This window comes from Takifugu flavidus, chromosome 4 (assembly GCF_003711565.1).
Source record: "Takifugu flavidus isolate HTHZ2018 chromosome 4, ASM371156v2, whole genome shotgun sequence".
Taxonomy (NCBI): Eukaryota; Metazoa; Chordata; class Actinopteri; order Tetraodontiformes; family Tetraodontidae; genus Takifugu; species Takifugu flavidus.
Window position 1 is genome coordinate 12637592 of NC_079523.1, and position 14870 is coordinate 12652461.

A 14870-nucleotide genomic window follows, 5' to 3' on the forward strand; every position below is an offset into this window, starting at 1 on the left:
TATCTCTGCTGGCCGCAATCACACTGACCTTCTTCTCTGTGACTTGAATGGTTGGAACACTGTTCTTCACCCTCTTTAAAAAGCTGTATTAAATGTGATGCGCTCTAAAATACAGAAAAAATCAAATTGAATCTGATATGACCCTGATTTTTAGCTTTTGTTTAGATGGGCCAGAAAACCCCTAAAGTATAACCACAGTGGTGGAAAAATGACTGCATAAGGATACAACATATTTACAAGAAACAGAATATAAAACTCATATATTAGGATGCATCGTAAATCAAAATCTATTCTCAACTGATGCCCAGATGTTTTTCACTTTAAGTGCTGCCATTCCTTTAAAGTATGGGCTAAAGCACCATTTGGTGTGGTTTTAAGTTTGATAACTAGTCAAAAGACTGAGCAAGTAACATACAACTGTTACAGCACTGGTTTTTCAAAGGATTGTTACCTAATACCCCATTTTTAAATATACCGTTGACAGAAAAGAATCTAATAACTTTAAAAGCTGTAGTCGCTTTCGTCATTTTGTTTGCACAGAAATACATTTCTCCATCTTATTTTCTGCATTTTTACTTCTTGCTTCATATCAGACTATAAAGGTGAGTTCACAGTTCATTTACTCATAATTCACGTGACTTTAGTAAGTCTATATTTAATCAATATGTTTACACTGATTTTAATTCTGTCATTAAAAATTGTTCTGCATTGTAGCCCTGACTCATAAGTCTTCAGTCTAATCTGTTTTATATTTTTACACATATACAGAAGCCAAAAAAGAAGAAAGAGGAAACAAATGGAGCAGCAGATGCCAAGAATGGAAAAGAAGCAAAGCCCAAAAAGACAAAGACCAAGAAACCCGAAGATACTTCAAAGGATGAGAGTAATGCCATCCAAAGTGAGACTCTTTGACATAAATCATTATCTTTTACAAGAATTCTGATCAGACCACATTGTCTCACTGCCATTTTGTAACAGATGGAAAGAAGGTGAAGAAAAAGAAGACAGAAAAGGAAAAAGAAGAGACAGAAAAGGGAAAAGAAAAGGAGCCAAAAAAGAAAGTCAGGAGTGTTCCAAAAAAGAAGAAAGGTCTGTGCTGATCCACACCGATCAACAATTAGAAAAGCAAATGCTCCTCTCATGAAGATGTTCCCCTCTGTGCAGATTCAGACACAGATGATGACAATGATGAAGATGACGAGGAAGACACTCCCAAGAAGAAGACCAAGAAGAAGACACCAAAAGACAGCTCTCCCTTCGCAAGTTCAGCCAGAGAAAAGAAAAGTAAATCCAAAGGTTTGTATGACACATGAGTCATATCCTCAGTGGATAATGAAATGAATGCATCTGATGTTTAAACAACCGTTTAAATTCAGAGCTTGCGCAGACCAAGGAAGAACTCTCACATTCATGCTTCGGTATTCATATTAATGATCTGAACATCTTTAGGTTTCACTTTTCCTTTTATTTTGTAAATGAATCAAATACATTTTACAGTAATGAGGCTGAAAATAACAATCCATTATAGCTAGAGGGTGCCGGCATGGTTATATATTCTGTTCCTGGTAAATTCATGTACTGCATCCAAACAGAAACCATCTGAAAAAGGTACCCCGACTCTCGGGATAGCAATACATATGTATGTTATTCCTCTGAGTTCAGCAAGAGGTTTAATATGAAAGTGTTCCATTTTTTCATTACCGGTACATTACTGGAGAATTTAACCCGAACTGTCCATTTTCACCAGTAGTTTAACTGGATCCTCACCAGAGAGTTTTACGACCAGCTTCACCTCTGTCCAGTTGTCACTGAAGGAATTTACAATACAGTATTAGCTTAGTACAATATTGCCATGTTCTGTTATGTATTCTTCCAGTTGTGCATTAAGTCTAAAAAATCTCTGCAGTCATATTTTATTTTCCAGTGCATTCATTTACTTTTAAATACTCTTGATCTTTAAGTTCAACTTCTAAGGAAATATCACTGGTTGTGTGGCTGCACCAGCAAGACAAAAACAAAACCAATAACTCACAAAGACATTCAGAGTCAGAAAATGTGGTTAAGTGTTGTTTGTCACTTTAGTCAAGATTGCAATTTGATAAATTTGTTTTGATGAGAAAACATCCATAATTTGCACCCACAATTAAAAGACTGCCCGTAGTGGTCAACCACCCACATTTATCACCCCGGTTTTGTTTTTTTACTCCCCCCCCTCCAAAACTTCACCCGAGTTTTTTAGCATCTTTCATCTCATTGTTAGGTCCACTGGGCCACAAGTTACTGTTTTTGTTCCGTCTCACCACTGTCATAGCAACATGTCTGAGTCGCAGCTTAAAGTCTTCCAACACACAAAGTTTGGTGCATACAAGACAACAACCTTCACAGCTGAAAATCTGGTTTTCGTGTTAACACAAAGCTAAAATGAGTCATTGTGGGACACGTGAATTTATTATCGCTGCTCTGAATAAAAACAGACAAAACAATGAGACTTTACACCCTAATATAATTTCAACAAGGATAGCTACGGTACATCTGAGTTCAGTTAAGAAATCAATAATTTTTACAATAATTGAGACTGAACACCAGATTTGTGCCAGTCATTTTTACATCTTGTGTATGTCTAATTTATTCTCTGTCGCTTGCAAATGTCTACAAATTGGTTTGGTTTCCAGGGTGTGCAAGGGGTGAGTTAGTGCCCGTCTTATTTAAACCTTTATAGAATCAAATATAGAGATATGGGCAGATCTCTCAATGTCTTTTATAACATCTGACATGACAGCAAAGAAAGTTCTATCTAAACACCCACAAAAGCAAGTCTTGAAGCCAAGATAGTACTCTCCATTTACAAATCCAACTATAATATGCTTGATGGATGTTAAGGTTTATGTTTGACATGGTTTTGAGTTCTTAAGCCAAAGCTTGATTTTTTTTTTTCAGAGGACAAAAATTCAGATGGAAAAGAAAAAAAGGCCAAGTCAAAGGAGAAGAAAAAAGAAGTATCCACAATGTTCCAGATAAGTGGGGACAAAGAGGCAAAAAGCAAAAAGAAAGGTTTGAACTAATCCACTGATTTTGGTATTTTATCTGACATATACATATATATAGGCTTTAACTTAAATAAAATGTTTTAACCGGTGTAGAAATTCACTGTCTTTTATCAAAATCTCTCTCATAGCTGCCAAGTCAGACAGCGATGACAGCGAAGAAGAGACACAGTCGATGAAATCCAAGAAGAAATCTGGAGCCAGCTCCACATCAATGTTCCAAACATCAGGAGAAAAGGACAAAGAAAAGAAACCCAAGAAGAAAGGCAGGCCTACCAGACAAGTTTATGCTGTGGTTGAGTCACTGAAACGTGTCTGACTTCTGTTGGCCATTTCAGGAAAGGCAGAAGAGAGTGAGGACTCTACATCAGAGAAAGAAGACAAAGCAAAAAAGAAAAAAGCCAAAGGGAAGAAGAAAAAAGTATGGTTAAACCACATTCTTAAAGCTACATTTGTACCAAAGTAACAAACATTTTTACTATTTATTTATTTATATATTTTTTTGTGCCACCATGTCAGGAGAGATCACCATCGCCTGAGATTGAGTTCCACAATCTGGAGAAATTTGTGATGGACCCGGCTCCCCAGGGCGTCACCGTCAAATGCAGAGTGACCCGAGACCAGAGAGGGATGGACAAGAGCCTCTACCCTCTTTACTACCTTCACCTAGACAACGAAAAAAAGGTAAATGATTAAAACTGAACCAGCACAATTTATGCAAATGGATTGCCCATCAGTAGCATCATCAGGTGCTTCATCACGACCAGGTGCACATTAGATGTGCACATTAGATGTGCACATTAGACTCGGTGTAACTGGACCACATGTTGTCTTGTTTTCTTGTAGACATTCCTGTTGGCTGGGAGGAAACGGAAGAAGAGCGCAACTTCAAATTACCTCATCTCCATCGATGCCACTGACTTATCAAGGGGTGGAGAGAATTTTGTTGGAAAGCTGAGGTGCAGAGACGTTTAAACGTTATCTGTTCATGCACCCAAAAGCAGCAAAGAAGTAGTGGCGCATCATTGAATTGTTTCTTAATTCTTTGCTGTTTTTTCCAGGTCCAATTTGATGGGGACCAAGTTTACTGTGTTTGACAATGCTCTGAATCCAGAAAGAGCTCTTCCAGACATGTCAAATGCACGACAGGAGTTAGCTGGAATCATCTACGTAAGCCTTGATCTAATTTAGTCCACATCTAGAGCAAAGATCAGATTCAAATGTCTTAAATTGTTACATTTTTTAAAAAAACAAAAAAAACCTCTGGCCCCAGGAAACAAATGTGTTGGGAATGAAGGGACCCAGAAGGATGACAGTTATCATTCCAGGGATGAACAAGGACAATGAACGTGTACCTCTCAGACCAAGAAATGTAAGCTAAAAATCTCATTATGTTTCCTTTGTTCATCACAGCAAAAAACACAGACCTGATCACATTTTATCAAACTTCATTTGCATATGAACATTTTACCCCCTAATATTAACATATAAACAAATTTAATCTTCTGTCTTCGATAATGTTGCTAGACATATCTGGTAATAATAACGATCTATTTGATTCAATATCAAAAGTACAAATATATTGTGATACACCCAGATTCATGGTTATAACGACCAGTGTTTATGATGTTTCCTATTTGAATGTCAATGATAATACTAATAATAATTATTGTTATTACTACTACTACTACTACTACTACTACTACTGCTCCAACTACTAATACTATTACTACTACTACTACTTATTATTATTGCTGTTGTTGTTGTCGTTGTTGTTATTTTTATTATTACTTATGGTGTAATTGAATGGAAATTGATTTAAATACAAACCCTGACATATTTAATCAGACTGATATTTCCAGTGTACAAACACAATCTGTTATGAGCAGGTAGTGATATTTGAAAGCCACTTAGATTCAAACCTGTTTAATAAAATTCCATGTCTTGGCTTAGTCGTACATTAAAGATAATTCATAGATTCAGATAATATTTGATCATTCTACCTGGGTGTTTTTCTCAACATCTCTGCATTAATCTGATGCCACAGATGAGCTTTAGCAGGACCTTCTAATTCTGAGACAGTGCCATATTTTCCTTCTCTCTATCAGTTTTTCAAGCTGTTGATTTATGTATCTCAGATAAATAATATGAGCATAATCAGGCATCTCAGAATGCCCAGCTATATACGGACTCAGAAAATTAAATCCATAGCTAGTGTGATTCATGGTGTTATGCAGCATAAAAAATCTTATCAAATCTCAGCACATACTAAGAGTTGTTTCTGACTTATGTTGTGCCAATTATGTGCAGGAATGTGATGGCTTGTTGATAAGATACCAGAATAGGAGGATGGAGAATCTGATCGAGCTTCACAACAAGACGCCAGTGTGGAACGATGAAACTCAGTCTCATGTTCTGAACTTCAATGGCCGGGTCACCCAGGCCTCCATCAAGAACTTCCAGATTGTCCACAGTAAAGACTGTGAGTATCACTTTTTTTGTGTCTGCAACTGTTTAATTTTCCACATTTGCCACAATTAACGTCATGACTACTTGTATCAATAAAAACTGCTATTGTTATTGGTTTCTTCAATTATTTTACAAGTAAAATTGGAAAAAAGCATTGACATAACAAAAGGTTTTGGTTCAATCAGAAATATGACACCCTCTTTCATTTCTTTTTGTAAAAATGTCATAAATTCTAATCAAAAGTGCGTATCGGAATTAGGTGAAAATAGTTTGATAAGCATGCCCACTTAGGTTTGGCAGCATATTTCTTTATCCACACTGCTGGCAGATGTACCGGTAACTTGAATTTCTCTAGTGTTCTCTCAGACCAAAAAGCTGTTGGTGTTATTTAAAACACTTCATATTTAATTGTTTTCATATTTATTGTTTTGCTTTTGTTTCTCCTTTAATGCCAAAAATATGCTGACACATGCAAAAGGCTTTTATTTTTATTTTTTAAATAAAAATCACACTCATCCATCATTCATCCATTTAATATGTTCATAATAATATATGTGTCATGGACGGGTTGATTAGGACCCAAACACAGGCCAGGACACAGTGGTAAAATGGTCAAACAAGCTTTATTGACAGGGGGAGGGGGCACACAAAGAACACAAGGAACACGGAGCACACGAGGAACACGAGGGCAGCCCTCCAGGGCTGCGGAGCACACGAGGGACACGAGGGCAGCCCTCCAGGACTGCAGAGGGCGCAGGGAACAGGGGCGGCCCTCCAGGGCTCAGGGAACTGGAGCGGCCCTCCAGGAGACACGAAGCTGGAGCGGCCCTCCAGGAGACACAAATCTGGAGCGGCCCTCCAGGAAACACAGAACACTAGCACACGACGAGGAAGACTAACAGACACGCTGACAAGAAAAACAGAACACCCCCACAAGCCAAACAGACACCCTGGCACTGACAGGCAGGCGCAACCTGCTTAAATAGGCAGCCCGATGTAAATTGCTTACAGGTGTGCCTGCCAGCAGTGCCAGCTGCCACCAATTGTGCCCCACACCACCACCTGTAGGACAACGACCGACACAACCCAGAAACCCTGACAATATGACTTTAATGCAGTATGTGACTATTCTGAAATGGATATCTACACATTTTTGCACATTTGTTTAGTTAGTAAATGACAAAAGAACATGTTTTAGTAAAATGATATGGAAACAGATAATCATAAAAGCCAGACACATATTTTACCTAAGCTAGCAGTTGAGGCTAAAAATTAGCATTGCTTGTTTTTCGTGTTAACTGAAAACCACCTCTGAAATGTATTTTTTATATATTTGCAATGAAAGCAGTCAGATTCCAATCTGATTCCAATCTGGATGTGACAAAATTCTGTTTTGGGATGGAAGCCCGAGCAGTGCTGAAATGACTCATATCCAAAGAAAATCAGATTGAGATGGTAGAGTCCTAGTATCATTTTTATTTATATTACATTAGCCTAAAAAAACATCTATTTAGCTATTAAATCTAGTCTAATGACTTTATATGGGTAATATGAACATATCCTCTGAGCAATTTGTAACAGAACAGTAAACAAGAAAATCTGCTTGAGAAAGGAATGTATACTTGTGCAGCTAACAAAACAGCTTGATTTACTATTAACAAATCAAGTGAATAGATAAAAAATATTAATTTTGGTATGAAAATAATCAATGTTAATTACATTAGGTAACTGTAATTATTGTGTTTTTTACTCATTGTTTATGCATGAAATTGCTACGAGTTTTGGTTCAACTTTAACAAACACATGTAAATAAACAAATACTATTATTTTTTAAAGTTTTTATTTGGCTTAATATCACAATGCTGACCGGCAAAATAAAGAAAGCTACTACCCAGTAGCATGAACACTTTTTTAACACATCCTTCCTTTTTTTCCACAGTGGACTACATCGTGATGCAGTTTGGTCGAATAGCTGATGACATTTTCACCCTGGACTACAGCTACCCAATGTGTGCCGTGCAGGCCTTTGCCATAGCGCTCTCTAGCTTTGATGGCAAAATTGCATGCGAATAACAGCTCCTCAATCTTTGGCTCACCGACACTAGACCAAGCAACTATTGGTCCACTGCACAAGCAACAGGCTGATACTCCCATAAACAGTGTTTTGAAATCTCATAGAGGACATCCCTGGCTTTTGTCACACAAAGACACACAATTTGACTGGAGTTTTCAATTTAATTTGAAGATTATACTCCTTCACTGAAAGATGAGACAGAATATTGTTTGGGGTTTGTTGGGTTGTGAATTACTAAAATACCAATGGTTGCTGACACACAACTTGTTGAACACTGAGTCACAATGACATTTCTTCTCATAATTAAGCTAATTGTTACTTAGAAACTTTGTAAAACCTGTCTAATAAATACCTTTCTATCAGTGTAGTATTAAGTGTTGTGCACCCAGCGCTGAAGTCTTGTAATGTTCTCTGAATAGACTTGCTGTAGTTTTTCTTTTTCCTGTACATTTCTTGTGGTATTTGTGGATTTTTTTAACCATTGCCTTTGTTGTGTTTTGAGGTTTACTGTAATTATGTCATTTAATAAAGAACATGGTTATATATTTTTTCTTCATCTATTTGTTGTCTGAAGTAATTTCTATTATCCTGCGACATATCAGTAAACACCCCAATAGTAACCTGGAGACTGGCTGTAAAATAGATAAACAAAAACATTTGTTTCCACCATCAGGTTATCAAAAGGTTTTTTATTTTACTGTTTGGATTTTGCATACAGTCAGTAACCCTTACAAAAGTTGAAATCAAGTTAACCCCTGTTGACTACCATGAGCAAATTTTATCAAGCTGGATGAAATATTAGTTTGCAAGGGCAACTATAGTTCTCTTGGGGTTTAAAGGAACTTTGTTCAGGTAGAAAAACCTGTTTGACGCCGAGGCCCCGAGAGCAAGTGAGAGGTGTGTATTCTGCCTGAACCTGCCTGCTCAGGCAGTTGTCCAAACCTGCACAGATTAAATGAAGCCTGAAGTTGGCGGCTTTTCTGCTCTGAGGTGACGTTTGTATGAGTGCGCGCGCGCGCGCGCGTGTGTCACTGTCTTCTCTTGTTTACTTGACTTCCTGCTCATACGGTTGAGATTACTTGTTATCATTCTTGATATCTGTGTTCAAATCTGCAAATGACTCACTGAGTCTCCATAAAGACCAGGGTGTTGTAAACAAGTTACTGACCAACAGAAGGAGCTGTTGCTGGATTGAAATAAATTATCTCATAACCAAAAAACGCCCTTAACATAAAAGGATAAAGAACAACAAACAAACTAAGTGTAAGGCACAGTTTTACTTATGAAGCTTAAGAGCCTGATTACTTTTATGGTACTTGACAAAGATCAGAGTAATTCAAAAGTAAAATATATAATATTTGACTGAAAACGCTAGGCAATCTACAATTTGGAGTGCTGGAAACACTCTTTTAGGTGGCTGGGGGGGGAATGAAGCATGAAGAGTGAATGTAGCATTTTCAGCATTTTTGATAAAAACACACGCTACACTTTAAAGTGTTGAATATAATACAAGTATTGTTTTTTTCTCTTGGCGAAGGCAGGAAGCCGCAACAGTTGCGCGGGGACTGAGTGGGCGTGGTCTCTCCCGTAGTCCACGCCCCTCGCGCTTGTTGATTGACGCGCACCAATGGCTCCTCCTTGAGAGCCCTTCCCCCCTCCCCCTTCGTTTTCCAGTGTAGTGCGTTGATTTCATACCAAAGTCATACTTCACATTCCACTTATACTGTCAAAGCTTTGAGAAATATTAGGGAAAACAACAGGGCGCCAAAATACAACAAACGCAGTAAAGTGCTCAGCTGCACTCACTGAGAAGAAGAAGGTGACTGCACGAATTAATAAAAAATAACATACACACAGGCAAAGGTGAGTTATACACTAATGTTCCCTCTTTCTATTCTCAGTCCTTTTCTGGGGAGTTTTTTCATGCCGCTCGTCTCGGTGAAGTTTTCGGATCATTGTCATTTTTTACATTTTTCCGCTGAGCTCCTCGCGTTGGGCGAGAATATCACTCGGAACATTTGCAGACTGTACCAGACATTGGCACCGTTTCTCTGACATGATCTTTGTAGTCTTGTTGCAATTGATAGCCCGCTTTGCACATACGAATTCGTAAAAAGGCGTCTCTTTTAACAACGCAGGGGGAAAAAAAGCTTGCCAATATGTTTGCCTTCTGCCTCGTACAGTTCCTACCTGAATACAACATTTTCCAACAATGTTCTTTAAGAAACTGTTATACCTCTCAGGCAAAGAGAGAGAGAGAGCGAGAGAGAAACGACATCGTTTTGGAGGGATATACAACTTCAGTCTGATCTGGACCTCTGCATTACAAAGGTAAGAGAACCTTTGGATTTATCCATAATGGCAAAAGAAAGCTCTTTTTTAAAATTATTATTCAGAAAAAAGAATTCGTAGTACGCAGTTAAATTTAATTAAAAACCATTGGGTTAAATGCAAATGCGGATATAATACAATAAAATTGGATTCACTACATTTTTAGCTGAACACATATCTTTAGTTTTAATTTTTATTATACACAAATCAACTCAATCTGTGTAAATATATATATTAAAGCCACCCCAGTGTATTAAAGAGTAAACAAAGCTTCAGAAGTGCAAGAAAACAGAAACTAGCTTTAAAGTACAATATATGAGCAGAGAAAAAAACTACATTTAAAGCAAACAAAACAAAAACAAAAATTAATGAGACAAATAAAAGTGGCCTTTCAGTCTGGGAGTTTGAACCACTTACGTTGATAACTAACACAGATTTCAATGTTTCTTTCAGCATGTGTATCAATAACGTATGGATAAATTCTTAAATGTTTAGCCATTTTCTCAACAGACATCTAAATAATAACAAATGAGGAAGAAATTGTGGACAGAAACAAACAGGATTTGTGATATTACGCTGCAAAGTCCTACTAAGCAGATTATTCACCCGTGAGGATTTGAGCTACATGGATATGTATGCAAGCTAATTTTATAATGAAATGCCACCCCGGGCTGCACCTGCTCTGTTTCTCTGCTGTTAGCTCAGGAGAAGCTATACCTCATGCTTTTGTTTCGACAGAACCTAGGCCATGATTTCCCAAATTTCTACATATTACTGTCCTTTATTGTAACATATCGCAACTTGGATCTGGTCTTCATGTTTGATTAAAGCTATTTTTATCAATTACCGATTATACTATTTGTTTATATTATTAATCGATTCTTGTTAGGGTAAAAAAATATCAGAGAATTGCCTGAGTAGATGCTAAATTGTAGAGCGCTAGCTTCTCCTATGTGGTGATTTCATGCAGAGTTAAATCACTGCCAGTCAGTCAACTGGTTTTACAGAATGTTGTCTGTCTGGTTGGTCCATGTAGGAAGAATAACCTGTTAATGTTTCTGCTTGTTTGCTGTAACTTACTGTCTGGTTTAATCTGGCACCACTCTATAACCCTCCAAATTGTTGCATATAGACAGATCCATACGGCTGGGAATTTAAATATGACAGCCTGTCAGTGAGGCCTGGAAAGTCAGAAAAGGCACTTTCACACCGCAGTGACACAGATCACAATATTATATGTTTTTTTTCCCTTTTTGGTTGTTTAAAGAACCAGCAGTGTGAAGAAACAAACAGTTTGGGCTGCACTTTTTTTTTTAAATTAACATGTGGAAATGATGTTCTGAAATAAAACAACCAGGCTGTACAACCAAACAATGTGTCTTTGGTAAAAACGACATGCCAAGCTCCCTAATAATAGATTTAGATGCAGATGGATAAATCTGGAAAGGATTAGGCTTTGTGTTGCTCTGATGCATTCCCTTATGCAGTATCAGCCCCCCTATCAACACAGTCCTTTTTCCTTGGTTGTGTTTTATTTTCAGTTCAAGGTTGTGTTCATATGGTGGAAAGGGTTCCCAGCTTCACCCACACCAGGGTGGTTGATAAATGGTAATAACCCACCCTGGAGATGTTTTTTCCACTTTTTAATCTCCATATGTGCTCTGCCGCTTAGAAACAATCAGAACTATAGACAGTGAAGGTATGTCTCCTCATTTCCCGCTCCATCCTTCTTTCTTTACTCTGGGTGTTTACGGGGTCTGTTGTTGTTTGTCAGCAGCAGCTTCACCCATTTGTGTCGAAGCCAACAGAAGAACGACTAAATAACCTTCGCCCATTTGTGCCGACGTTGGTTGCTTTTTAGCACCGTCCCCACAAGTGCTTTCCCAAATGGTGGACACTTGCCCCTTTCTCAATCCAGATCTGAACAAATAGAACAATGTCTGCATGGTGAACACACAGAAGGCCTCAGAGGAAAAAGCCTACAGCCATTTGCAGAGGGGTATTAATGACAATCGGAATACAATGTGCAGTGTTACTGGGAGTGGGTGGCTGGGTGGCAGAGCATATTGCATTGGACATGAGAAGTTAATTGAAAAGTTAGATTGTTACAGATGTAAATGCTATGCAGAGATTTAAAAGTCCCCTGAAATGCAGTTTATCTTCGCTGTGATCATGCTAATGTTCTGTGCATATTTATATGTCCTCTAAATCATGAGGCTTTAACAGATAAGCTCCCTCACCTCCTATTTGGACCAGTCAGGGGAGGAGCCGGGAGTGGCGTAGAACAGTGGGGTCTTTGTGTTCGCTGTCCCCAAGATTCTAAACATTATAGTTCTGTCCCTGGTAGCAAAACTTGAAGCTTTAAGGTCTGCATAAAACACTCTTTAAAACGGATCAGCCCAGTTTGTTGGTGCGAATTTGTGAGCCAGGTCCTCCAGCCTCACGGTGGTACAATCTGCGTCCATCTAATGTTTGTACGTGTCCGTCTGTGTGTGCGTGTACGTGCGCACATGTTTCTGTGTGTGTGAGGCCTGTGTGTCACACCAGAGCTCCAGTGACCCAAGGGCACTCATGTGAAACCCCTTTAATCCCTGTGCTCACAGTGTTGTGGGTTGGTGTGGGGGGAGATCTCCTTCTACAGCACAGTAATACTTGCCCTAATTTAAAGGAACACATATGATGATAACGATTCACAGTGTGATCTCCTCCGTTCCATACGGCCCATGATTGAAGCCGTTAATGATTCTGAATGCCTTTTGCTTTTTGACTGGTGCATTCTGTTGAGGTTTCACAGATTACGGCTTCAAACCACTCCTGTCACCACAAAATAGCCAAATCGGAATGGTTTATCCTCTATGTCCTCTGGAATATTGCTGATTAAAATTATTTAGAATTTAGAAAAAAAAAGGTTTGCCTGGCACACTTGGCCTGTTTTGTATCAATCTTTCCCTCCTAAGCTGGATTTAAACAGAATTCTTGGACAGTGTTACAGTTCAAGGTAGGCCACAGCCTCCAGTGTGAAAATGGAACAATGACTGAATAAGGCTTTATGCTCATGCTTGAGCTTGACATGTGATACTCATTTATCTTCCCAGTGACTCACTGAGGGAGCCAATAACCTCCACTTACCTCAGTGGGCATGTTGTTTGTTTACAAGACAACAACAATTAAGATTCAAGTTTGGTACAGTTTTGGTTTTTTTTGTACATGTGTGTAAAAGTTTGAAAAATCCCCTTTAAGAGGTGTTCGTGATCGTTGGTGTTGGTCTTGTGCGTACAGCTGGTATCAAACTGCAAATGTTTGCCTTCGCAAGGAGTGCATGTGGTGTGTGTTTTTGTCAATGTCTCCCTGGCTTTTTTTCTGTGTGTGTGTGTGTGCGTGCGTGCGTGCGTGCGTGCGTGCATGCATGCACTTTCTTGCCGTGTGAGCTGTTGGCTGTCCAGCCCTCCTCTCACTCTCAACTCTGATTGTTTCCTGAGCGCTGTGCCAGATAGGAAGTAGGAGGAAGTTATTGGAGGAGCTGAAGAGAATTTAATAGGGCCAAACGCAGACACGGGAGGCAGAGGGGAGAGTTTTTGGTGAGCTCGTCTTCACATTTAAAGAGAAATTGGTGCATTTGCGGTACATGATTTTCTGTGCGTGTGGAAGAATCATCCACAGTTTTTTAATACCAGAGTAGCTTTTCTACCCCAAGACCTTAAAATGATTTTGTTTTGTAAATCTGTAATTTGACCTCTGCAAACAGCTGCTCCTTTTGCCACCAAGTCCTGTTGTTCCCTCTGTTAAGTGTGTGTGTGTGTGTGTGTGTGTGTGTGTGTGTGTGTGTGTGTGTGTGTCATGAGGGGGAGGTGTCTTTGGGACATCTGTGAGCGCACTTCAACCTTAACAAGCCCTGTGTTTTGTTTTTGGTTTTTTTCTTGTTATTTTAATAGTGCTTGTGGATTTGTCATTGTGTATAATATTGTTCTGTGGAGATGTGTTTAGCTCCCAGCTGAGCGGTGGGTGTTAGGGTTCATCTACCAGCAGGGTCTGTTCTGAGCCAAAAGGTCTCCCAACTCTTCCAGCGTATGTACTGCAAAAAAAACCCAAACTGAAGCATAAAAAACAAAATATTAATAATACTTTGACTTTTTAAAGCAAAATTTGGTAAATAAATGGATAAATGCATAAACGGTAGGACAGAGAGATGATGGAGAGGCATGCGGACAGATTTGAGGGAAATCTGTTAACAATCTGCTCTGCAATGTGAGTCAGTACAATTGAGTCATGGGAATGAGAGTGTACAGCTGTACAGATGGATGGAAGGAGAGAGAGACAGAGAAGGTCATTGTCACATATTCGGTGCGATAAGACCAAAAACAGATGTGATAACATGGAATCATATTCAAGGGCCAGCTGGTTAAAAGTTTGTAAGGATGAAACCTTTGACGGATTGTTGCCAGGCATGCAATAATCGCAGAGCATGCTGTGTTTTCTCTAAGCACTGTGTAATGTTTAGCGTAGCATGGAACAAACTGGGATGAAAACATCTGATCTGGCCCTGGATATATAAGACCGGTGGCCGGCGCGACTGGATGTCCTGTAGCCATCCAGAATTTGGCAAAGAAGAAAGTTACACAATACCCATCTGAAGCCAGACTAAGAGGCTACACAAAGTAGCAACTTGCTAGTTAGTATTAGGTTGTAGTCTCATCAAAGGGCCAGTTCTGTGTTTATTCTTCACCACTGTAAATGAAGATTTCAATACAGGGAATATTGGTTATTTTTGCACCATTCAGAAATATAACACCTAGCCTTGTTTATGGTAATTAGTAAAATTGTAACTACCGGTACTTTGGACCACCTAGTGGAAATAGAGCCTTGTTGTTTGGTCAGTTTTTCTAGCAGTCTTAATAAACTGCAGATATTACCTGCTCAAAAAACCTTAGTTTGAGTCAATTCAGCTAAAGGGA

General features: G+C 38.9%; 1 protein-coding gene across 1 annotated transcript in view; it reads left to right on the plus strand.

Annotated features, from left to right (window-relative positions):
* LOC130524695 (tubby-related protein 1-like) overlaps window positions 1-8143 on the plus strand; it is a 9233-nt gene extending 1090 nt beyond the window's left edge. The window contains exons 2-13 of the mRNA XM_057031034.1: window positions 769-898; window positions 979-1089; window positions 1165-1296; window positions 2938-3051; window positions 3176-3310; window positions 3383-3465; window positions 3564-3728; window positions 3891-4003; window positions 4106-4214; window positions 4318-4416; window positions 5355-5526; window positions 7453-8143. Coding sequence (XP_056887014.1) covers window positions 769-898; window positions 979-1089; window positions 1165-1296; window positions 2938-3051; window positions 3176-3310; window positions 3383-3465; window positions 3564-3728; window positions 3891-4003; window positions 4106-4214; window positions 4318-4416; window positions 5355-5526; window positions 7453-7586 — 1497 coding nt within the window. The 3' untranslated portion in view covers window positions 7587-8143. The remainder of the gene's footprint in view (window positions 1-768; window positions 899-978; window positions 1090-1164; window positions 1297-2937; window positions 3052-3175; window positions 3311-3382; window positions 3466-3563; window positions 3729-3890; window positions 4004-4105; window positions 4215-4317; window positions 4417-5354; window positions 5527-7452) is intronic.
* Window positions 8144-14870: the final 6727 nt, after the last annotated feature.